The sequence below is a fragment of the Dendroctonus ponderosae genome, unplaced genomic scaffold (genome assembly GCF_020466585.1).
Source record: "Dendroctonus ponderosae isolate FM_Combo_2020 unplaced genomic scaffold, Dpon_F_20191213v2 Dpon_F_20191213_2, whole genome shotgun sequence".
Lineage (NCBI taxonomy): Eukaryota > Metazoa > Arthropoda > Insecta > Coleoptera > Curculionidae > Dendroctonus > Dendroctonus ponderosae.
Window position 1 is genome coordinate 19061541 of NW_026018165.1, and position 26587 is coordinate 19088127.

General features: G+C 37.1%; 3 protein-coding genes across 12 annotated transcripts in view; all 3 read left to right on the forward strand.

The window, feature by feature from the left end:
* Positions 1-2943, forward strand: LOC109545358 (myeloid leukemia factor; the record flags this gene model as incomplete). Of its 4 annotated transcripts, none has more annotated exon segments than XM_019916014.2 (6): positions 1-103; positions 516-792; positions 849-1049; positions 1109-1254; positions 1694-1789; positions 1963-2943. In XM_019916014.2, coding segments are annotated over 6 exon segments (882 nt in total). In that variant the 3' UTR covers positions 2078-2943.
* Positions 2944-3019: 76 nt separating this feature from the next.
* LOC109545357 (SET domain-containing protein SmydA-8) lies at positions 3020-5824 on the forward strand. The gene is made up of 9 exons (XM_019916013.2): positions 3020-3457; positions 3509-3602; positions 3665-3831; positions 3887-4138; positions 4188-4323; positions 4588-4762; positions 4902-5254; positions 5324-5439; positions 5497-5824. Exons 1-9 carry the CDS (start codon positions 3317-3319, stop codon positions 5623-5625), a joined length of 1563 nt encoding a protein of 520 aa, XP_019771572.2. The 5' UTR covers positions 3020-3316; the 3' UTR covers positions 5626-5824.
* A 1060-nt stretch (positions 5825-6884) lies between these two features.
* Positions 6885-26587, forward strand: part of LOC109545286 (Ig-like and fibronectin type-III domain-containing protein 2) — a 75294-nt gene continuing 55591 nt past the window's right edge. For 3 of the 7 annotated variants that reach the window (XM_019915872.2, XM_019915881.2, XM_019915876.2), the window contains exons 1-2: positions 11846-12081; positions 26078-26107. The gene's annotated coding sequence lies outside the window, so the exon portion shown is untranslated. Of the gene's footprint in view, positions 7072-11845; positions 12082-26077; positions 26108-26587 lie in introns of those variants that run through there. The other 4 variants (XM_019915874.2, XM_019915879.2, XM_019915880.2 and 1 more) reach the window with 3 other exon arrangements.

The following is a 26587-nucleotide window of genomic DNA, read 5'->3' on the forward strand; positions in this document are numbered from 1 at the left end:
TTGAACTGTTTCGAAGAAACTGTGTGAACATTCCTGAAAAGTGAAAATCTAGATAAATGTTTGGTTCGATATTGGGTGGCATGGACGACGACTTTATTTTTGGGTAAGAGATAAACCACGTTGCTTAATATATACTCAGTCTGTTGATAAACATTTTCTTCAAACAACTAGTGAATGTTTCTTCATTTTTCGTTATTTCCCATTTCATTTAGTAAGTTATTATGTGTGCAATCTGAAAATCTAATAAAAACGCGGTAGTTTTCGAGCAGAGTTATTATTAACATGCGAAGGCGTGAGAGCCTCCTGGCTCAGTCGTAAGAATTGAGATGGAGGTGGCCTTATTTATTGTTACCGAAAAAATGTTTAAAGCGTATTGTGATTCGCGTATAACTGTGTGAAATTGAAGAAATTTCCAAAAATTTTCGATGATTTCGGATCTGAAAGTGCACGTCAGATATCGTTGCATTCCATTCATTTTCAACGATGTTGAAAAGCAAATTAATTTTCAATTTCAGATCGGCTATACGCCACATGTCCAATGTAGATCACATGATGTCCAGCATGCTACATCATCATCCTTTTTCCATGGACAATATTTTCCGAGGCTTTGGATCTTCCCGAAGCGGAATGCATGGCATGATGCCCTCCTTTGGTATGCCGATGATGCCCAGTTTCGGGCGAATGCTCAATGGTTCTATGGGCGCCTTAGGATCTCCCATGCCTGGAAACTGTAACTTTAGCAGTTCGAGCACTGTTATCAGCATGACCTCTGGCCCGGACGGTAGACCACAAGTAAGCACGACTTTGCAAAACCACAACCTTAATTAAATCTATGCTGTATTGCTTAGGTGTACAAAGAGACGTCGAGCACGAAAGTCGCCCCTGGCGGCATTAAGGAGACCCAAAGAACAGTCACGGATTCCGTTTCTGGCACGAAAAAGATGGAGATTGGGCATCATATTGGCGATAGAGCCCATATCATTGAGAAAGAGCAGAACTTGCACACTGGAGATCGCGAAGAACGTGAGGACTTTATCAACTTGGATGAGGTAGTTGAACATCCGTAGCTTGGTCAACAGACTCTCAATGTACTTGTTTAATATTTCAGGAGCAGGCGGAGGACTTCAACAAGGAATGGACTACTAAAACCAGAAGAAGGTCAGGTCTTCCAAGAATCTCATCAGGCGTTGTTAGAAACCGTCCAGCCATCGGTCACGGCTGTTGCAGTATTCCACCTCTGACGGCGACGTACAGGTCAGTAGGACAGGGTTTTGTAGGTTCAAGGGTTTATGGCACATGTGCATTTTCCAGCAGCATAATAATGGTGGTTGTATGCATTGGCTTTTGTTTTTACTCTTTATTTATTATTATATTATTTGCTTGGCATTTAAAAGCAAGGTGTTTATGTTGTATATTTAATTGAAAATCTCTCTATTTTTATTGCTTCCACCACTCTTTCTGTGTTACTAATTTTATTAACTTTAAACTTCTAAGAATGATTGGAGTTAAATTCAAAGCAGTTGCTTAAGTGCATTGCATGGAAGATGCAAACGTACCAGAAATTATTCAGATGCCAAAAAAATCAGTTGTTCTGGAAAATCTCTTGAACATTACTTGGCCATGTTTTGGTAAAAGATTAGTAGAGTTTGATGTGTTTTGCTTAATGTGAATATTAATGTTGTGTGCATGACAGCATCTGTTCGGACCCAATTTGCACAATGCCTGTATCACACACTTTAGCCTGCCCGAGAAAGGTATCCCGATTCCGAAAAATACGCGCCAATCGCAGGTAATTATACAATTTTTGTCATATTTTTAAAATTTATTGGTACATTTTCTGAATGTCTCATGTCTGTCTAGCTTGTGTAAGTGGGCTTGTGCTTGCTCATGCATGTTTTTTCATGACTTCTTCTGCATGTTGAATGCCTCCTCCTTTCTTACCCATAAATTTTCTGTTATAAGTCAGCACAGGCGTTTTAGTTCCAGCAGTCCATACCATGTGTCTGGACAAGGCAAACTTAGGAAGTCGAGGAACCTCAAGAGTGTATCGGGCCCAAGTAATGATAAATCGGCTTAAGTTGTGGTTTATTTTATATTATCATTAGTATTGTAAGTTAGTTTTTCTGGTTAACCATCTCTGGAAATGTTCTCTTAGGATCAGTTGGAAAATCTAGAGTTGCCCATTGGTTTTATACTAGAGACGGTTAGAAACAGCCAAATCGGTGCCAATTCGATCTGATCCAGATAAACCCAACAAGGTTTTTTCAACATTTTTTTCGGCTTGGCTCTATATTAGTAATTTCAGTATTATTTGTATCCGATCTGTTCAGTTAGATCATTCCAACTGGCTCGTTAAGGCAAGAGGTTTTTTAATCGTAGTTCTTCGAGAGCGGACTGTGAATTCGGGCGTCGATTTTCATTTCTAATTGAGCATCTCATATAAGATTCTGGAACTGACTATAAATTTTCATGTCTACGGGAAATTAGGTATACATAACACGTGCGCTTCTAGATTTTCGCTTTAAAATCATTTAAAATATAGATATTAACATTTGTTGTTCAATTTGAGTAGATACGATGATAACGAGGTTTACTTTCGTAAATATTATGGTAATTTTTTTGTTATTCAGGAATACCTACATTCAACTAAATAAAAAAAAACAATTTGCGGAAGGGAATTTCAGATAATCGCATATATTTTCTTCTTCTAATCTGTCTAGTTCGAGTGTTTTTTATTTAATTTCTGATTTGCGACCATTCCTGTCCGCTTATATTTTCTACGTGAAATTTAGGACATTTGCTACGCCACTAGGTAAACTGCGGAGATTGAATTAATTTGTTTTTAATCATTATAGAAGTTTGTTGTAAAAAGTAATAATTGTCTTGCTTACTTAGTGTGTTGTAATTTGACAGAATGTGTTTGTCCAATATAAATGGATACAATCTATGTGTTTTATTTGCGTTTTACTCATTGGTATTTGAAACCCAAAGCTGACCATTTTTTCATCGATGCCCGAATAAAGAAGACTCAGATTTATCGACTATGAGCTTCCATCAATCAAAAATTTACGTTATGTAATATTTTAAAACAATAATTAATCAATGTGTCCACCGAGCCTATTCGTACATACCTGAAACCTCAAACCGGCTTATTTAAAAATAGGTCTCTTGATCTATATTTAATTGTTTTCCGTGTTCTTTAAGCCTAGTTTTGATTGAGGTTTTATCCGTAAAGTGGCACATTTGAATAGTTGCTCTGCAGTGAATTCATAACGCTCCACGATAATTTAACATCATCGGTTTGAAGAATTGCAAAATGAACGCAGGAAATCAGTGCAAAGTGTGCCGGAAGAATACTGATCAGAAATGTGGAAAATGCCAGCAGATATTCTACTGTTGCAAAGAACATCAAATGACCGACTGGAAACGGCATAGGAAAAGTTGCCACCCCTTCAAGGTATCTCTAGTTCTGGATAGTCACAAAGTTTTGACCTAAAAACTGTTTCAGCTGTTATCTGATGGGACAGTTGGTCGGTTTTTGTCTGTAATCAGAGACTTGAATAGAAATGAAGTTATCCTCAAGGAAACCCCGCTGATTGTTGGTGGGTATTGACTTCTTCTTCAAAAGTAGGTACAAATCTTAAAATAACTTTAACTTCAAAAGGCCCTTCGCAAGTAACGGTTCCCGTTTGCTTGGGATGCCATCAGGAAATCTCTAGAGAAAACTACAAAACATGCAGCAAATGCGGATGGCCAATGTGTTCTTCCAAGTGTGAGAAAAATCTCGCTCATTTACCTGAATGCTACTTAACAAAACAAAGTGGGCAAAAAGTGAAACGCGCTTTTTCATCTTTCAATCATCCTCACTAAAGGGAAATTTCCGCAGATTTCCATTGAGAATTTCGGCGACATAAACCCCCTGTATCAATGGGTAACGGTGCTGAGATGTTTGTATCAGAAACAACACAACTCTTTGGTGTGGAGCAAATTGATTGGCTTGGAATCGCATTGTGAGCAGAGGCAAGCGATGTCGTCCTACCGGAATGAACAGGCAATGGCCACTGAAGTGCTACAGACATTTTTCAAGTTGGACTCTTTCACTATGGAGGAAATTATGAAAATCATTGGCGTCATAATGGTAACATGTTTTGCCCCGTGCCCAATTATAAATTATAAAATATTTTTAGGTAAACTCCCACGAAGTTCCATTATCCGAACCTCCATATCTGGCAATTTTCGAGAAATCTTCCATGTTGGAGCACAATTGCCGATCTAATTGTACGAAGAGTTTTACAGAAGCTGGAGAGATTCTCATCGTTTCTGGTACTGATAAGATGTCACAAAGCCCAGTTTTTCGTGGCTTTTTCCTAAAATATTTCTTGGGCAGCTCTAACAACCAGTTTGTCACTTCAAAGCTTTGAAAACTTGCACTTAACATACTCGAATAATTTGCAAACTGAACTGAAACATACTGGTCCACAAAACTTATTTGTATAAGAAAAGTGTTGCACATTTGTTGACACCCTGTAGGTGTAACCAGAAGTTGCTCTTTGGGGTTCTTGGTATAAATGTTCCATTCCCCTTTAGGCGTTCCCATAAAGAAAGGGGAGCATTTAAGCATTTGTTATGCGGATCCGCTATGGAACACTGCAAGACGAAGGGCTTTCCTATACGAAACCAAATACTTTTGGTGCTCGTGCCCTCGATGTTTAGATCCAAGTGAATTTGGCACTTATTTCAGCGCGGTTAGATGCCAAAATGGGTAACGTTTAATTGTGTTGGTTTATAGTCGTTTTGAGGCAGAAAAGTGCAAAAACTTTGGGACTTTCAGTTCACTTTATTGCGTCCGCTTGTGCAGTTGAGTTTCCAGGACGTAAACTGAATTTTTTTTATTTTTTCAGCGACTGCTCTGGCTGTCTTCTTCCCGCTGGTTTTTTGGACATAAACGACTCAAGCAAGTGGGCTTGTAACAAGTGCACCAGCTCAGTTTCCAACCTTTTGGTTTCTGTACTGCTGAATAAAATAGAAACTGAACTCTTGCAGCTGGACGATCGCAATGTTGAAGCTCACAGGAGCTTCATAAAGAAGTTGGGGAGAATTTTGCCCCCAAAAAGCTGCTACTTGAGCGAAGCGAAGCTACAGTTGATTCAACTAGTAGGTTCTTTGGATCAAAAGGGCCTGTCTGATATGGAGTTAGATTTGCGCAGGATGTTTTGCACGGAATTGGCCGAACTAACTGAAATTATGATCCCAAGTATGCGAGTTTTATGATAAATGTGTGATATTCAATGAATCTTCTTGACCATGAACTATGAATTTTTAGGTGAAAAACGCGTTAGAGGCACGGTTTTGTTCCAGTTGCATGCTTGTCTCGCGGAACTGGCCAGAAGAATGTCGAGCATGGGTTTAGATCGGAAGCGAGCCCACTCCACACTGCAGGTAGTTTAACTGCTAAACAATTCGGAGTTGAATAGTGCGAAAAATGTTTTTTGTTAGAAATCGAAAATTCATTTGGAAGAATGCATCGAATTGCTGAAATTCGAGCCGCTGGTTTTGCCGGAAGGCAAAATTTACCAGCAGGCCCAAAAAAACCTGCTGGATATGAAGCGATTTTTCAGCCAGTAAAAAGTTGGTAATTCATTTGAATATTTCTAGGCATAATTAAAATTTAGTTGCGAAGTTTGGTCACGGTTTCCACCGAACTTCTCGCGAAAGCTCCAAAGATCCTTTCCTGGAAACTCTGGAACGCGACTTACAGGTGCTTACCTTATTGTAATTGGTTTTGTTGCTATTAGGAATTTGAATAAATCGAAGTTCTGTTGCAGGCAACGTCTTTTGAGCAAGAAACAATAAATGTCCACATATGTTAAGAAGTTTATTATGTGCTAGTTTCAGCAGTAGCATGTTTTACGCTGTTTTCCGTACATTTTATGCAAATTATGCCAACCAATTCATCTTGTACTATAGACATTCTCAAACTATTTGGAGGCAACATTTATATGTACAACTTCTCACAAACTCCCTCAAACTCAGCAATTTACCGCTCTAGTTAATGGTCAAATTTAAACGCATTTATCAGTCCAGTGACTGAAGTTTTATTCCAGATTGGTAACATGCAGGAGACTAAACCTGAATTATTACATCCAATAAGCCTTATATGAGTTGAAAAGTAAATTTCGGTTTAACAACCAATGAAAGCTAAGGTCCATTAGTAGGAACGCCCAGGCTTTCCTTAAGTCCTCATGTTTATCACCCTCACGTTCCTCGAAATTAACTTCTGTGTTTAATTAAAGCCATAAACAACATTGTCTGGAGGACTTAGAGAGACAACCTTCTAGATGTTGACCTGTTCTAATCCGAAAATAATGTTCAGGGAACAAAAAGTTGTGATTTATTTGAGTTTTTTTATGACAAAGATGCTTATGTATATAGAGAAAACATCGATTGTTATAGATTGTAACCGCGAAAAACGGTTAAAAATAGGGATTATTTCGAAACTGAACCTCTAGAGTGTTTTTCAATGAGCTCATTGTATTCCTAACTGTTTTTTGAATAAAATGATGTAGAATTTCACGCATTTGGAACGAGTTGAAGTTTTTCACAAAATCGACCTGTATCCCTTAAAAAAAATGTTGGTCAAAAGTCAAAGTTTCACATTAGTGTGCCGGGCCTACCTATCTTTATCTATGCTCGTCAGTAAGGCTTAGGTAGGCCCTGCCTTAGACACGACACCATAGAGTAGATAGATTGGAAGTTGATTAGAACGAAATACCGATGTCACCAAAACAAGTGTCAAATTACTAGTTAACGTGTAGTTATAATTGTTGCCACCAGGGGGCGTTTGGACTTTTAAACCCGCGAATTTTATAGATTTACTTTTAGTTGTCAAACTGCCGTGTCATAATTTATCGGTCTCCCGAAAACAGAGAAAAGCTCTGGGAAAGGCGAAAAGTTAGTGAAAGTTAAAGTTATTACAATGATGTGGGAGTGCAAATGGATGAAATGTCACTTGAACTTCGAGAGTGAAGCAGTGGGCAATGGGGAATGTTGTAAATAATGGTGATTTCTCAGGTTAGTGGTAAAAAAATAATAATGTATGTATAGTAACGTATGCGTACTATGTAGTATGTAATGTATAGTAACGGTATGCGAGGCGAAAGTCGAAGGCCCGCCACTGCGTGCATGCGACTGTCAAGCAGTGGCGGAACTTCGACTTAAAAAATTTGAAAATGTCAAAACAGTCAGTGACAAACTCAAGCTGTCAGCGTGCGTGGCGAAAGTTATTACGTTCCACATGGGATGAAGAAAATTTGTAATGGGTAAAAGTAATGCTTTCGCCGTCGAAAACAGTGGCGAAAGTACGTACTTTCCACCAGGGGAGCACAAAAACTTTTTTTTTCAATGAGCTCCTTACATTTCTTGCTTTTTTCCTATGGAGATGGTCCTCTGAGTTCCTTCGAGAAAATATGAATTGTTGTTAACTAGTTTCTTCTTTCTACGCTTTGTTTACAACTTTTGTTCCTCGTCAGGGAGCGATGTTTATATGCAAAGTCCCAAGTTTCCCAGCGTCTGCATATAAAATGAAAGGGAGCATTTGGCCTTGATCCAACCGTTAACTAACCGTGCCGTAATTATTGATTAACGATCCCTTAATTTTCAGGCAAATTGCCCTTTAATCCCCTTTTAATTAGACTTAGCAATGTGTAGCTTATAGCCGGGTTCTTGCTCGAGTGGAAGCTTTATACTTAACAGACTTATTGGGGGTAAAGCTCGGTACTCCAACGCTGTGTGCATTCTATCGATTGCTTATGAAATTTATGCAATTTAAAGCTGCTACTTTAAGGTTTTGAATCTTGCAAATTTGCGACAGTTCAAGAAAGAAGTTGACGACCAAAAAAAAATCACACGAAAGCCCTGGCGTTAAAGTGGGTTTTAAAGCAGCGAAATGCACTTGATGGAAAAACCGCAAAACGCGAAACTTTCAGGAGAAATGTGTCGGATTGAGCGGGAAATTTTGCTCTGGGATAATAGTTTTCCTAAATTGTGTTAATACTAATCTTCAAATCACAGCTGAACTAAAGGTGTCCCTGTTATCCCTCCAAATATGTTCCTCTTTAGTAAATTCGCTGTGAGGGAGGATTACGTAAAATATAGCGCGGTTTACATTGTTTATACAATTGGAATGAAAGGGTAAAGGGAGCTAAAATCGGCAAAGGGACGACGAAATGCGTTTTTCAATTACCTCTGGTCCAACGAATTCGCTAGGGAGAATTAGCATGACACCTTAACTTAGATTGAGATGTTTTTCAGTATCAAATCGGACATCATCCTGAGTGGAGGAATTTTTTTTCAGAAAGTTTAGCGAAATATTCCATCAGTGGTTTCTCTGATTGAGACAAACAGATGATTGGAAATCAGTCCAAGTCCTCTTAAGCCCGAATGCCAAAACTCTTCCCGAAATGGGCTCAGTTGCAAAGAGAAATTAACGAAAATTGCGAATAAGCTTTTCACATGATTTTTAACGTGCCAACAGTCGACCCTTTTTCAATGGAGTTTCGCCTCTAAAGATGTTCAGCTGGAAATTTAATGGGCCCCATATCACTGATATTCATTATGAATGAGCTTCGTGACCGAACTTTCAGGTCGAATCACCAATTTATACGCGGCATATTGAATTTGGCGGCCCAAAGTTGATCAATCAATCTGTTTATTTATTACGATCGTGGCGTTAAACATGAATTGAAATTTTCGAAAGAATTAGGATAAAAATAAGTTCGAAACTTGAATATTATTGTTGATGAAAAATTGAATTCAATATGCTGGTGATTGTCCAGTTTAGTCCCGAACGTTTATTATTGTCGCTTTAAAATGCATTTTATTGCTTCAATAAATCGTTGCCACTTGAACCTCCTATTTTAGACCAGCATTTGCAAGGCGGCAAAAATTAAATTTTAAATTACCTGCGATTTCAATGAGTTTTTGAAGCTTTTTTCACACTAATGTTCTCGATAGACTGTGAGAATTTAAATTTGCTGCTTGGCCAAGATTTTAAGTTAGAAGTTTTAAAAGGCAAACTTGTGCTTTAGTAAAAAATTTCTATATTAGACCATCTTTCGCAAGCTTTGCAAAAATCTGAATTATGTGCGATTTCAATAAGTTTTGCGGTTTTGTGAAAATATATTGGACCAGCATTCACAAGGCAAAAATAAAAGTTATGCTCGATTTTAATGAATTCTCCACAGTTTGCACATTCAAAGTATTTCCCATAAACAAAATGAAGAGTTAGAGATTTTTGGGGGAAGAACGTGCAATTTTGTAAAAAAATCCTGTTTTATACCAGCATTTTTGATTTAGAAGATAGGGCGACATCAAACGATTTTTCATTTAACAAAAAAAAAACGAATGACCAAAATACGAGACAACTTTCGGCCAATTCTCTAAACCCATTTCGCTTCCACATACCGGAAATAAAACTACTATTTCAAATTTTATACAACGGGCATGGAAATCAAAATGTCATCGTCAGCTGGGTCAACCTCACAAGAGAAATGATGGTCACTTTTGGGGGAATATTCGTCATATCCAGACATGCTGTGTATTTTACGTACTCCGGACATTCTGCCGGATAATTGATGACTCTGCCGGATTAGATGTCTTATATGGAATCCACTAGTGCTTAATTATTACGAAGGATTCATTAATGGATTAACGGCTCTTGAATGATCGAATAAGACAATATTGACTTGTGCGTTGAGGATCGCTAGGGAGGGTTAATAAAACATATTTATTAGTTAAGAGCTATTTCCTTAACTTCCTCACTGTTTCCCACTGTTAGGATAATCTTTACTCAGGACTAAGGGCCAGTGTTTGACTATATCAACACACTTTCTTGTCATGAAGAGCAGGCAGGATCGATTTTTCCAGTAAATTTAATAGAAATTCATGCCGCCCACAGCCAAAAAAGCGTTGTTCTGAAAATGTAACGTTAAACAAGAAAATCTGAGCGTAAAATGGCAACAAAACAACAGTTGACACACTTGACCATGTCCTTGATCGGTTCTTTTATTAATAAGTTCAAGAAAAGTTCCTGGAATAAAAACGCAGCCACGAAACAATGAAATCACTGATATTAAGCGAACCGAGTGATTTAATTAGATTGATTAGCCATATGTTTAATTAAAAATACAATAAATATGCATTGTTTTATGCGCAGAAATATTTCCTCGTTGTTGTTAAAGGTTCGACTGGAAGCGGCATTATCAGCAGCTATTCAACGTAATTATTTAAGCCTTTACACATCAATTAAAGTGATACAGGGTGTGGAAAAAAGTTTAATTTCACTTGCGTGTTTTTTGAGCTCAATCGATTCCTTTCGACGTGAGGAGATCAATGATGGGGAAGAAATCATCGGTTAAAGATCGTGAACGCTCAAAAAACGCTTAAAATGTGACGAAAATGTCTATTAATTCAGATCTGAAGTTTCTAGCAAGTCTTTCAATGAGTTTGATGCGTTTCTCGCGTCCGTGAGATGAAAATGATGTAAAATTTAAAACATTTTCAGGAATTTTTTTTTTAATCGACCCACACTCTTGGAAAAATTTCGACCAAAAATCGATCGTATTCTTCCTTAAATTTAACCCTAACAATGTTTTACAGTTTCCTCAACGAATTTGTGGCTTATGGACGTGCCCACAGAATGTTTGAAAAATCCGGTCATAATTTCTCACTTTATCTTAATGGCTATCGACTGGATAGAGTTCAGAAAGCCCGATTTTCTCTCGGCTGTTTTCAGCGTCAACAAGGGCAAATTAACAGACCTTTTGATTCGCTTTATTGACTTGTTTATTGGTGTAAAAAGACTGCGCCATGTTTTTCTGCCTAACGAATTGGCAAAACAATGAGGATCGATCTTTAGTTTTGTTTTCTTCGCAATCCTGCCTTTCGATACTAATTAAAACGGTCCTTAAAGAGCTCAGTTTGCTGGCGCAGTTAGTCAATTTTTTAGGTACGAAAGTAACAGGAGAAACAATAATCACTACGTGTGTAAACAGGCGCAAAAACACCTCAACCACTTGACATCGGTAACTTAAATATCGTTCTAAAATGAAACAAAATCACTATGAACTTTTTCCGCTGTTTCTGCCGCGTTCCCTGACGATTGCAATGCGATTCTAATTTCCATATTGGGCGCTTCAACAGCCTTCCGTTCCTAATTTTCGTATGGTTGAACGTTTTATTAAATCCTGATAATTTAAAGTATGCGAACTGTGGAGTAAGAAAATGAGCGCGTAACGTCCTCAAAAAAGCAATGAAAAGAAACTAAACGGTAGAACCTGACTTTGTCACATTAAATCTTGATTTATTTCCCGGATTTTGAAGTGGTTCTATTTCATTTAGGATTCGCGAGCTTTTAAAAAGTCCCATTTAGAAGGAAAATGAAACCGACTTTTGTAAAGGAATGGATTTATTTCAAATTTAGCTGAGATGGGTTACATCACTCAGGAGTTCTTAGTTCTCCCTCGGTCTTTTCAATGTAAATTATTTCAAATTGGGCATTTTTTTGTTCAAGTTTTTCCCACTGGAATGAGTTTCAATGGATCTGTAGGGGGGGTTTGGAAAATTCCCAATTCACTGAGTTTAATGAGTTTTAGCACGGTTTTTTATAAGCGAATATCTTTCTTAGCTAACGGTTAACGTGTGGAGGAACATGATGAAGCTCGAACTGGAAACAATCGAAGGTAAGCTGAAAAGAGTTCATGGAAAGCTGCAGGATAATCGCAGTCAAGGTGCAACGAGAATCGCGAATCCTGCGAGGAGCGACGACGGCCACCGACTGTGAGCTTTTGTTGTTGTCCTGCTGAACGCCGCGCTTTTAGTCTTCACGGCGTCTCTCAGGAGAAGGACGCTAGAAGACGCTTTTCGGTACGTCCGTCTCGAACGTTTCGTCGGCTTTCAGCCGCTTAAAGTGCGCTTTTATCCGCAATCATTTTTCCAACTTGTTCAGTGCCCTGATATTGTGACTGGTCAATTTTGCTTGTTGAAGTGGTTTATGGAAACTTAGGAATTTTTATTTTGCCCAAGGTAGGCCCATAGCTTAATTACTTACTATCTGTTTATGTCGAACTAGAGAAGAATGTTTCTAAGTGTTTGTTATTTTTTTATCGACATTTTATCGTCCATGATCTATAGCCTCTAATTTTGATACTTTACTTAATACATTAGCACGCCTAAAATGATTTAAAAATGTTGCTGCTGGTACACAGACTTAATTAATTTTTTGCAAGTAGCCAAGTTGCAAATCATGCAAAAGTTGGGTATTCCACGGCTTTAACTCACTTCCTCAATTGCTTGCAGACAATAAGTCGCCCAAGATCTGTCTGGCACTGTTTATTAACTATTCCTGTTAGAAGAAAATAATTGTCGCGAAAAATTAGCTTCACTTTCCGTCTTCATTCAAGCCATCCGCCTACTCCAAATGTGCAATAAACCATTGGTGGTGGGTAAATATCATATGAATGCTGGCTTTGTGGACCAAATACCAGCACTCTTACTGAACCGCCTTGTTAGCTAAATAGGCTAGAATTTTGCTTTTCATTTTGTAAAAATTGCCAGTGTGTCAAGGGAACGACTATTAGCGAAACGACCCAATGGAAATTATTTTGTAAGATAAATGCTGAGTTAAACCACATATATTTTCTGTGCGAGTATATCGGTTGTGTTGTGTGGTGGCGAAAATCACATTTATTTTTTATATTTAAATTAATTTTACGGTTTACTGCGTTGGATCAAGGCTTCCAAACTCACGCTAAGTTGGGGGGTGATTTTTAGATTTTATTTTGTTTAGGTTTCATTAATAGAACTGTTAGTTTGAGGGAAGTTTCCAAAAGGAATGTTTTTTTGAACTTTTTGCAGGGTGTCCGCTGAGGGATTTAAATTATTTGCTTGGAAAATAAATGGTGAATTTTAGGCAATTATTATTCTTCTCACTTTTCCTGAACTCTCGGTGGTTTATGAAATATCGGGGGTTTGAATTTGCAAAGGCGTGTTAGAAGCGCAGTTTTTCCAACAAAACGTAATAAGAGTGCAATTCCAATCTCTTGTTTTGTTTTAAGCCTATTTTGTGCGCCAGTTATCAGGTTCAACGCGAAAATTTGGATTTTTTCGTTTTTCTCTTTCTGTTCTGCTGTCCGGGGCATGGAACCTGAATCATACCTAGAATTGAATTTGGAAACAAAAAATAGATACTTTAATTTGAAAAAATTGAAGTTGATGGTGGTGATTTACTTTTGAACCAATCAATAAATTCAACATAAAAAATCGCATTTTGAGTTTTTTCCCAAAATGCACACCGCTGAATTTTAAATGAAAATAACAGAAAAATCCCAGTATCCCTGGTTCACTGTCCTTTCAAAACAATTCCCAATTCAAGGTTTCCTGCTATTTCACTTCCAGCCTTTAAATATCACACGAAACCAAATCACGATGTTGTTTCAAGACTTTTTGCGATCCAATAGCTGTTTTGATATTTTCTCTTCGAAATATCACCATTATTTCAATCTTCAACACGACTTCAACGTTCATTCGCTTGTTAATTATTTCCAATATAAATTTATGTTCCTGTTGTTCGAGGAAACTCATCGATGATGGTAAAACTGTTGATTGTGGTCATAAAATCCTCAATTTGAAAGCTGGTTCATTTGCGGCAGGAATCTGCACAAAATTCCACATCGAAGTAAATTATTCAACACGCCCAACCAAGTAGTAAGTGTTGCTAACCTTCACGAGAAATCAACCACTATATTTCCCATTTTAATATGTTTATATACCCAGCGACAAAGCGATGGTGTTTAATGAATTATATTAAATTATATTTGTTAGGCTCGTTCAGCAAATCCCAAAAATGCTGACAAATCTATACGTGCACAATCGGGAAATTAAATGTACTCGCTCATTATCGAAGATGATTAAAATATATTTATTTTGGGGCTCCGTTACAGGATTTCCAATTACACAGGTGCATTAGGTACAGTAGTTCCGATTTTTTGTGAAGTTCTGGCTTAATTAAGTTTTCTTTGTAGTCAAATTAACAGTTTTTGCCTCAGAGTCGCCAAGGTTTATATGACTGCATCATTTGCCACAGTTTTGACTTCTTTATCACGAACTATCATCCAAAATTGGCACATTCTAAGATGATGCTCTTGAATACCAGAAATATGGCACATTTAACAAACTTGAGGGGCCTCCTGTTTAAAACTTCATACACGGATCTAGATATAAAAAATAAACATCGTTGGTACCGATGGTTCTATGGCTAATTTATTCACCTAATTACGCAATGTAAATCATCTTTTTGCTGCCTGTAACCTTGTGTGGTACCGAGGCCACATTGGAAACCTGTAAGATAGGTGAGTTCCATGGTTGTTCGCTAAACAAAGCACCGCTTATATATCTGCTAAAATCTTAGCACCCAACCTTTTCTGCTTTGTCACATGAAATAATCATAATTATCGTTCATTAGGTTCCAATGGACAATCGGTTAAATGTTATGGTTTAGTTCGCCTAGTGTAGTTAACTTGCGTCAGGGTCAGTGAGAGCTGTTTGTTTATTTATCAGGATAATTTACAGGCATTCTTTCCACGCCCCATTTTGTCTTCATCTTGCTACAGATGTTTTTTTGTGTTTGGTTTGGGGTATTTCGGGCGGCAAAAATACTTTTTCCGTGACCAACTCCAAGCATGAGTAGTAGAAAATTTGGCGAAGTTTACGGTTTGGTCTTTTTTGGCCAATATTTTTTTTATATAAAGGGCTGAATTCCCACTGGTGATATTTCCTTGGGGCAGTTCATTCTTTTTCCGGTGTAGAACGGGACCAAGCATCGGTCCTGGTCGGGGCCATTCTGCACATGCTGTCTCGCTCACACTCCCAGCTAAATCTGCCCCAACGCACTCAGATCGTTTAGTGCGTTGGTTTCAATATACACTGCTCACAAAATGTGCAGTTTTGCTTGTCTGGAAAAAATGTTCCAAACTGACAAATGATTAGGGAAATTGTTCATCGTCAAGAAGCGAAAAAATGAGTAGACGATTTCATCCAAAATAACCGAACATTTTGCCCCGATTTCAGCGGATATTTGCTTTTCCAGACACTCCAACACCGTGTATATTTGCTCATTTGCATGCAACTTTTTTTTAAGATACAACTTTTTATGGAAACTGATACCTTGGTGAAAAATGCCGCATTTGAAACTGATGAATTTATCGGGCCTTTAGACCGTCGTGTAAACGAAATTGACGGTGCAAACTATTTCGTGTTTGTGAAACCTCAGGAAGAACTTTTTCTACAACGGCTTAAAAGCCCGAGAAATTCATCAGTTACAAACGCGCTATTTTTCCTTCGAATTTCGTTTAAAAATAGTAGTTTAACATCGAACCCATCAAATTGAAGCAATATTCACTTGAAGCAAACTAGGAGTTTCATTATAAAGAACTGTCAACAAATTGGGACAATCAACAATGGTGAAAGCCGGTAGAAAAATCTAATTAAGTAAATCGATTTGCAATGATTATCTCGCCTTAAGCGGCCGATGAATATCAAGTGCAGAGCAGAAGTTATGTAAAAGAAATTCCTGCGGTTCGTTGCTTGAAAACCGAACGAATTTAATGGAGGAAATTGTTTGATGAATCGGTTTCTGTTCACGAATACATCATGATGAAAACTTGGCTTTTTCATCTTTTCATGTCCGGTTCGCTTCCGGATCAAAGCTTGATTAATTTCCTCCAGCGCTGCAAAAACCGTCGACAAGCAAGGGGTTTCCCTTGTTCGAACCACGTGTAATATTACGGTAATAAACGACGAAGCATTTAAAACGTACACTTTTTATTAGCACGAAAAGGGGTAAAGAGCCAAAAGATTAATATTATGCTCCATTAATTATGAAACCCGGGCATAATCCGAAATTAAACCACATCTCCATCAAGATAACAAATTAGCTATCTTAACCGGGCTAACGGGAATCGCAAAAACGGCCCAAATTTGTCAGTTAATGGACAAACAAACAAGGGTGTAATCGTCGAACATGATAAAGCACTTCCTAACGTACGTCAGCCCTATTGGGCAACTCATTCCATGCGGAATATTAAATATTGGCCAATTTTGCATATTGGCCTAGATTCGATTTTTTTAAATTTCCCAACAAACAAAAGCATCAACTTTGTACATGAAAAACGCGCGCAATCCACTCTTAAATATACATAGAAAAATGCCGCTTTTAAATCCACGAATTATATTTCGAGTTAAACCTTCGAATGCCATATCAATTTCCATTTTATTCTATACAAGAGCCTTCTGAACGAGGCCACTTCACCCCACCAATTGTCTGGTACGTTTATTTTTTTTTTTTCATTCGGTCATGTCCACTTTTCAACCACTCTAATGCCGGCCGCGGTCTAATATTATCATTTATAAAACAGACAAGTCCATTTTTATTTTTCCGGCCCCTAATAGAGGGCGGCCAGTTCGTTTCCCTTTTTAAAATGTTCAGTACGGAATTACGTGAAAATGCTCTAGTTTGGAAATTTTCACTGGGAACTGATGTGAGGGAATGTTTTGTGCGCGCCACACACAAGGGTTTATTAGATTAGGTGCGGGCCATTTACGGCCAGAGGGTAACAAGAAAAAGTTCCCGACTAAATCAATTGATTAATTTGAACACAGTTCAACAGGCAAAAATTCATGTTAATGACAAAGAGAACTAGTTTGGCGGCTTAAGTGAGTGAATGACTGATTAGCTCATAAGCATAGGCTAAGGTGGGCAACATAAACAGTTTTTATGGTTTCTTTGTTGACAGATCTAAGCCATTACTTCCGGGTCTGATGTAATCAAAAGCCAATCAAGGAGAGTCAATTTCATTGATCGATGAATATATTACTGAGGATTTTGACATTGAAAGGCTCCTTTTTAGCGCTTTGATCTTACAAACATATGGAAAACGGTCAGAAAAGCGCACGAATCGCATAATTAACGGAGCAATTTCAACGAGTGCATATGTCTAATGTTTGCTTTGTTTATGCAATTCCCAATTGTCTAACTGGTACAAGGATGGGTAAGTGAAGAATGTTACTCCAAGGCTAGTAGCAAGGTACGTTTTCATAAGAAGGAAACCTGATGTACCGACACAGTTCTCATATCAACTGAACATGGATTTTGCTTTTAACGTGCGCAATAGTAGTCTTCGGCAATTGTCAATTTAATGGCTTAGAATTGATCAAGGTCTGCACGAAGAATTTTTCGAAGTTCATCCTGGAAAATTCTACAGTTCAGTGGTCATTTCCGGGCAAAACCATCCTCATCAACAGCACATTCAAACGCCTATTAAAAGTGCCTGAATATGAATCAACTCCTTACATTTGTAAAACGGACTATCTTCGACAAAATTCACTCAAAAATCAATCACTAACTTAACTAGTTTTTGAGGAATTAACTGGGAAACTCTGGGTTGCGGAAACAAAGTGACTCTCTAACGTTGCAAGTTTCTGAGCAAATAAATAGTCAAGCTCTGTCAAACCTGGTTAAATATTAGCGAAAACCACATGCAAATTTGAGAAATTCTTGAAAATTTCCTGATGGTGGCTGAAAATCGAAAATTTTTACACGAGTAGAAATGACTTTGCCCTACAAAATACTTACAAGATCCACTGCCTCACTTGGTTAGTTCGTGAATAAATCAATGTCAAACTACGGCCTGCAAAAATCAAAAAATTTTGAAAAGTTGTCTGCTGATAACAGAAAATCCAAACTTTGTCTGCTGATAGAAGAGACGTTTCCCTACAATATGCGTCCAAAAATGAATTCTAACTTGTTACGCAAGTTACTGAGGAAAAAATTGTAAAAATCATCTAACGAAAACTAGAGGCAAATTTGAAAAATTAGTAGAAATCCAGATTTTTATAGCAGTAGAACGAAGAACTGACTTTCTTAACGAAATACACACGAAAGTGAAGTGAAAGTGAAAGTGAGTTCGTTTTTTCCTGAATTTGCTGAATAAATAAATGCCAAAATCCGGCCTTCAAAAATAAAAAATTGCCGAAAATTGTCTAATGATGACTGAAAATCCAGAATTTGTCTACTTATAGCAGAGACTTTCCTCTACAATTTGCATGCAAAATTGACTTTATCACTTCGCAAGTTACTGAGGAATTAACTGCAAAAGTCACCTAACGAAAACCAGACGCAATTTTGAAAAATCAGTGAAAATTGCCTGATGTCGACCGAAAAACTACAATTTTTCTACTAGCAGAACAAAAATTTGCCGGATATAATCCATTTGACAGTGAGACTGTCGTTTATGAATACATAAATGTCAAACTGTGCCCAGAATAATTAATTATCTTGTAAACCAAAAATAAATTTTAAAAATTCCCTGGTGATGTCTGAAAATCCAAACTTTGCCCTACTAAACTAGTTCACAAGTTACAGAGGAAATAACTGCAAAAACGCACTGCTAACACTAACGAAACGAAAGTCAGACGCAATTTTGAAAAATTCTTGAAAATTGCCTCCTGGCGACTGAACATTTTTCACTTTGACGACCGACGACATAAAAGCCCGAAAAACTCACCAGTTTCAACTCTTTTAAGAAAAACTCACCAGCCTCAGAACTTCATGCGTTGTTCTGTCGATTAAATGGCTGATAACTGAGCAAGATCTGAGACAACAATTCCCCGAAAATGACGATGAAAAATTTAACATTTCCGGGGCCATTTTTCCTGGAAATACCCGAAATTTTTCCGCTCAAAGCAACCATTTTCGGACATACGCAATGCAATTGCATTATTTACTCTGGCTAGCTTGCTTTGGGCAGCTTCACTCTTTTAGCGACCGTACATTATTAATTCAAGCATGTCATAGTTCATCGGTAGCAAAAGGTAAAGTTTACGAATTAAAAGCGTTTTAAAAGCTCAAACACACCATAAATCGGAATTGCAATTTTTAAGCGGTAAAAATTGCTCTTTGGACTTAGCGGGAGTATTTTTTTTAAATTCATACATTGCCTCATTAGTTGAAATTTAACAGCAATAATGGCGCATTTAATTTTAATGAATAAAAGCTTGTTTGCTGTTAAAACGATATAATTACCGCTCAAATTGGAACCAGATTATTTGTGAACAAATTCAGTTCAATTTGGCATATTATCGAATAAACTGCTGGGATATTGTGAGAAATATTCAATGCGGGACTTTATATCAGCTTTAATAATTATAATGTATTATTGTAATGTTTGGTTATTTGGTAAATTCGTTTTTTCCATCTGCAGGTGCGTTTCAATGCAAATAGCAAAAAAAATTAACAAACATTTAAAATTGACTAAATAGACTTCACTGTTCATATGCTAATTGGAAAAACTGCGAATATTATACTTCAGTGATTATTCCCGCAATTAGTATTTCCTCTAAATTGAAATTCGCCGACAATAAAATAAATGGTTTTTACTGATCGCATTCTGAGTTATATCCAAATTAACATTGGCAAATTGAACAAAACAGAGTCCGTGGCAAATTTCGATTTAAAGTACTTCTAATCAGATATTCCGCTTTAATGCAAAACCAATAGCGAATGCACCGGGGCCCGAATATGAAATTAAATCTTTCCAATGCTAAATTATAAATATAACTCGAAAGTGGCCGCCAACTGAAATTGGCATTCGGCAGTTTAATGCTGCCAAAACATCTAATGCGCTTATTGTCACTAAATTCGACTAATCTAGTTAATATTGGGTAAGTCTAAATGACAAAGTTAAATATTAAATTGTTCGTACTTTGGGCCTAAAAATCATCGAATGTGCTCGACCACTTAAGCATTAAAACTGTAAACGTTTTGCATTTTGGCCGTAAATAGCGCTATTTTTCCAGCTACCTTTGAGGGGAGGTTGATTTCTCCAATTTATGAAAATTCACTTCTAGAATTCCATTTTGAGCAATTTTTATTTGCACGTGCCTTGACGGCATCTTTGTGATCTTAATGCAGTCAATTTCCATTTTTTGCCCCATTTAGTATATAAACTTAACTAGATATAAAGCGGTGTTAGTGTGAAGATTAATGAGGTTTAGGCCGTGGCGCTCGCTCTATTGATAGATCGCTTTGGATTAAGATGGATTTTGCAACATTTTTATAGTTTCGATCGCCTCATTTCCTATTGACTACTCAAACCTTTGTCAACTATTTTCCATGTAATACCTTTGGCAGAATCAACGACGAAGCTTTTAAATTGCTTAATTTTTTGCATCCTCTGATTATAAAACCAGCTGGAGCACTTGAAACATTCGATAATAAATCAACACACGAAAAATGAATCGTTGCACAATGTAAAATGATTGCGTCAACGCCAACAGATAAATACTAACTTCGAAATTCAAGTCCATATGTGCGAGTTCAATGGGAACGTAATACGACACAAAAATTGCTAATGTTGCACTTGCATATGCTGGAAATGCATTGGGAAATACAAAAATCCACATCAGGTTTGCATAAAATGTAAATAAGCCCCGTTTTAAAATCCATTTGACGCGAGTACGCTGGGACGGTTTTCATGGAAATTTTTGAAACAACACATGTTTGGAGACAGCTTATCACGTTTAAATGGGCGAGAATTGGCTGGGGTAAAATTCAATTAAATAGTTTTTAGTGTGATCTTTTTTTCCACAATGTAATTTTTTTCTGAATCAAAGATCAATTGATTAAGGTTATTAAGCCTTCGACAATAGACTGACCCGAAAATTATCAGTTTTTTCAACAATGTTTATCAATGCCTGAAAAAGCAGACGATGAAATGGTTATGATTTAATTTTATTAGCCAAACTCGTTTTCCCATTCTGGAACGAAGCTTGCATCGCTTATCCCACTCGCACTTATGGGCATTTGTCACAGATGCGCTAGAAACTGCGCATTGCTACGTTCCAACTTGACATCTGCACGGCTTCAAAATCTCAAGCTCAAGCGCGACAAAGTTTAAAAAAATAACTTCGGCCAATTTTAGATCACGTTATGTAGCATTATAGACGAATGGAATCCAAAACCAGTTACAGTTTGCAACTATTGAAAAATCGATGATTTTCGCGCCGTCATCGACAGGAATTTGGGCCTGACGTTTCGCTAACACGCATGGCTACCATGCTCGGAGGTGTGTGTCGCAACCGAAGCAAACAATCGCCGAAACACTCGAAAATTACAAATTCCAATTGCGCTTCCATAAGCTAGGTTTCAGGTAGCATGAAGCTGTTGCAAAACATTCCCTATAAGGTCATTTTCTCGGCGAAATATTTGGAAATATGTACAAGACAAAAAAACGTTATTAGTTTAGTAGGTTATTAGTGGTCATACTCTATTGCGTTTCGTTTTGTGGCCAGCGGGACGCTTGACCTTCACTTAAAAATTTAATAAAAAAACCGGTTTAATGCAATATTTACTGCGACAACTCAAGCTCTCCATAAATCAAAGCGGTGCATTTTTCCAAGTGCAGTTCTATCAAAATTATCACGGTTTTACGGTTTGATGTCGGCCCGACCCAATCGAATCAACTCATTGCTGACCTTTAGGAAATTAATCAAGTCACATTTTCAAATAATCTATTAAATAGAATTAACTGATTTTTACTTAATTTAATTGCAGGGCTTTTAACGCTCTCGTTTTCTCGTTCTAATCTAATTATTTATTAATGGCGGTCGCATTTGATTCGCTGCCACTTATCAACTTTTGAAAGTGGATGATTAAAATAATCAAATTCTAGATTTTTTAGCACTCGAAACTACGTTTGACTAGTCGATTTTTTGTATTTTTCCAGCTAATTTGACGGAATTTAGGATGGACAGTTGAAAATGGGCAATTTTATCGCAAAAATGCAAACACGCTTTGCTATAGGTGATAAATATGTGAAACGAACATGACTTATCGGAAACGTGTATTTACCAGCCAGAAAGCCCTGTCATTAGCTTAATAGGATTAAATGGAAATGCCGGGAAATTTATGGACACTGTTGCGAATCGTGTCCAAATCGGAAAACTATGTAGTGGAAAGACGGATTACGTTTAGATCTTTTGCTGCTGCGTGTCGTTGTGTATTTTGCTTGTTGTAAAAAATGCATCAAAAAATTAAAATCGATGATGCTATCGAAAATAGTCCAAGCCAAGGTCACACGAATCTTCATTTTCATTGTTAATATTAATTTAATCAATAGGTGTGTTGTTATTAAGAGCAGCATTGTTGTGTTGATCATGCAGGAACATGATCATAACAGGCTTGCCACGATACCGAATATTTCGCTTTCAAGGCAAATGTGTGTGCTCAATGAATGGGATTCAATAATTTTGAAGCCAAAAAAACCCATTCTTCTCCCGATTTATTCAGTCAGTTACCCTCCCTTAGGGAGTGTCAGTTACCCTCCCTATCCGGTGATCTACAAGCTTCTCCAATTCTCCACATTTTGAAATACGGCCCACATTCCAGCTGAAATTAGTTTAAGTAGTGTGAAGTTGTTGCGATAATATGTTGTTTAATGTTGAGGCCGCAGATGCTCAAGATATTTAGAAACAACAGTTAATGGATAATGGATCTCGGGGGTACAGTTGCTTTGTATGGTTTAATAGCGACATTATGCCACTCCATTACTGTTTGTTGAACTTGTTCTTTGCTCGTTGTCCCATTCATTGTCACCTATTAATTGAATGGGTTGAGTTTTCCTGTGAAATTAATCTAATTGTTTGTCTTTTTCAATTGTCTCAATTAAATACAGTTTGCTAAAGATGTGCATGAAACTTGTGAGTTTTCCATGACTGGCCTAGAAGCGCGAAAAACTCATCAGTTTTAATTGGGCTTGTAGGGTTTTTCAACACATGATTTTTTAAATTTGATTAACATTTAATCTTGATTAAGAAAGATCAAGAAAAATCTGCATATTTTTCAGTTGTATCCAATCCGACTAAGAAGCACATAAAATCAATAAATTAACACCGATTTTGCCTATAAATGAGCAAAAATAATTAGCTTACCGTATACAACGGCAAAATAAACAGTATGATGCGATTTTAATATCTCGAAGATGATTATCATCGACCATAATGGGTATATAAATGATGGACTAGACCTGTATAACACATCGCAAAGATGTTAAGGCCGCCATTCCATTGAAAGTAAAAAATCGTTTAGCATGTCTGAATGGCGCAATATTTAAAACATTCTGAAGGCCGAGATCTTGAATTTTCATCGTTGGACGGCTAAATGAAAATTAGTGTTTATTATCGTAGATTGAGCAAAAACGAAATTAGCATGCAATTTTTTCAAGCACAGTTTATGTGCTTTCATTTGCCTAATTGCTCATCCAGAGGTATTCTCGTGTGGATAGTAGCAAAATGTCTTGTGATGTGGTCGCTATTCTTAATTCCATCCGGTGCATTAAATAGAACACAATTTGTTTTGATGGTGGCTGTCCATGCAACATTAGCCAATAAAATTTAAGTGGCAGAATGCCACTATTATTGAACGATTTACCTGCCATTATATCTTGTGATCTGATTAAAGGTGGTTATTTTGTTTATACCAGCATGAATTGTGCAAATTAATTTTTCAATTTGGCCGCAATGGGCGACCAACTGCTTGAATGCCATTTTCACTACCTTTGGTGTAAAATATTGTTTGAATCAGACTTAAGCCTGACTAAGTTTAGACAAAAAAGTCTCTATTAAAATGGATTTAAAAAGTTATTGGAAAAAGCATCTTGGGAGACCTCAAATGAAATGAATTTTTAAGCTCTATTCACTGTTGTGTGTTTTTCCAAGACACAAACTAATATATTTAGTTTCCACGGCGAAATAAAGCCTCGAACAACTCAAAAGTTTCAAAATAACTCAAGTCTTAACTCCCAATCGGGACATTTTTCTCAGGCAAACAGAACTGTACACTTTTTCTGGAGTGTAAATTGAAACCAGTGCGCTAAACGAACTGAGTCCGTTGAGATACGATTAGTTACGAGTGTAAGAGAGGCGGCACTAGTCGAAAGGGCCTGACCGGGGTCGGTTGCCCGCGCATTCTACACTGCAGTAAAATTGAACTGTTAAATTACCGCTAGCAATTATTTGTTTTTTTTAGAAAATTACAAAATTCAAGTCTTCGCTCCATATTTTTCCACTCCCGAAAAGTTCCCGACTTTCAGAAAATAGGCTCTGGAAATCTGAGACCATTAAGAAAGTTTCATTGTTTTCAGCTTTTTAAACTAACAATAACATTCAATCAAAGGTAAAACGCTTAAATTGCTCCTTCTCTGTAATTTAATAAGTTCGCTCACAAAAAGTGATAACACAAATAACGGGAAACTTCCAGTGAATTTTCGTAGCTGGAAGTTTGCTGGATACCTTTTCCTGCTACAGTGTTTCATTTTTGATAAAGTGCGAAATGGTGCACATAGTTGCGAAACTGTATCTTACGTTCCGTCACAAAGTTGCACTTGAATTTAATTTAAAGTTTCGCGTCTTACAGCTAAGCTGCACTATAGAACTGTCTTGGGTACAAGTATTGTCCTGGCGTTTTAATCAAAAGGTGTTTGCACTAGTGAAAAAAAACGAAGTTTGCTTTAAAATATTAGCTGAAACTTGTAACGTTTAATGCAGGGCTGTGCCCAATTTAGTTCAAAAATAGGGTAAATTACATGAAACTAACCCAAGTAAAGTCAATGGAAACACTGTAAATATTCAGCAAATTTTCCATTTGCAAAACCGCAACTAGTTGGGCGCTAAAGCTGAGAAATTTGAAATATGCCTCGGCTTAAAGTTTTCGTTATTTATCCTTTGAAAGTTTGAAACTGCTTTATAAATCGTTCAGGCTTCTAACCGGCAGAACTTTTATTTATGAAAAGTAGGGCCGACGGAAAATTACAAATTTCTTCAGATTTGTGTGTATTATACAACGTGTGCATATGTGAGAGCAAGAGCACAACTTTAGGAAAATCGCGCCAACTTAAGCGATCGAGAGAAGAGGAAAAATGTTGTAAACCTGAAATAATGGAGGTAATTTATACAGTCTGTGAGAAATTACGCAACAAATTAATAAAAAAATAATACATACACACCTCCAAAGCCAATGTCAAATTCAAGGATTAAACAAGAAGGTCGGTCGAGTGGAGTGCTTGGATGCTTCAGCTTTTCAAGTGAATGTGAATATTTAATTATCGGGCAATATTTTTTTATTTCATTGATTGCAAGATTACGTACTTGGTTTAATATATGTGAAGAATTTATTGTGTCATTTAATTGCTGGTTGTTTTCAGCGATTTAACGATAAATATTAATGCTTTATTAGCAATTTTATTTGAAAAAGTTCCTCACTGCAAAAAGCTGAAGGATAAATGAGACAATGATTCATGTTAAATGCACCCCAGTATCGATTTTCATGTGGTCTATTAATCCAGGCGATCCAATTTCGTTTTTCCTTTTTCCTAGCAAAGCGTTGCTAAATTAATAAAACTGCCGCTGTTAACCTGGCCATCGATCGCACAAATTGGCTGTTAGGAAGTGATAATTCAGTTCACTAGTTCAGCCCTTAATTTTCCATAATATTAACACCGTATTTTGTAATTCTCCTTTATCATGAATATTCAATTGCGTACAGCCGGAGTCAAATACAGCGGCTAAAGTTATTAGGCAAAGACAATGGAAAAAATCAACTGAATGTTGCAGTTTGATTCCCAGATGATTCAGTTAAAACGTTGTTTTTAATACGAAGGCTGATTAAAGTTGAAAATTGCGCCAACTTAAAATGGATTGCTTAAATAATTTCCACGACCCTCCACTGAAATGAAATAGTTTAGTTTCATTTTCTCCGTCGACTCTCCTCCAAAGTTAAAGAGTCGAGGAGTTGAAACTCCAGATGCAAAATGGCTTGAAAGGAAGCGGCACAGCGGATATACGTCTAAGTTTTAATTACATTGAATGGAGTCGTCTTCATCTTAACTCCAGCTAGACTCCGGTCTGTTTCGTAAATACTACATTTTTCCTCGTTTCTCTGATGTATAATTAATCGATGTTTTTGTCTCAGGTTGCTGAACTGATACCAGGAGCGCGGAAGGTGAGTGGGTTCTTAAAGCCATCTGCAAATGTTTTTATAAATTGCTACTTGAACTGGTATTGATTAATAAGGTTTCCTAATTGACACCAGAACTTATTCAAATTACTTGCGCTCTTAAGTTGTTAATAACTGGCCTCGAAACGGTCTATTGAAAGCTGCTAAAGAGTTGCAAGTTTTGACGGTATTTTAAATGTTAAAATTAACTTTAAAGCTTGAAGCCATTCAAGATTCAGTGGGCGTTTTGTAGTCCGCGCTTCTTTGCATAGGAAAATGGTTGGCTTCTTGCTATGTCATAAACAAGCATTGCTTGAACCAGTTTCGAACCTATTAGCTTACAAATCACTTTAGCTGTTATTATCAAGAACGTTTGTGTAATTTTTGCTTTGGAGGACTTCAGACAATCGTTTGGATACTTGTGATCCCGCTTTCGTTCTTTTGTTTCAGTTTTAAATTGGAAAATTAGTTGCCTCCTCCAGGAGT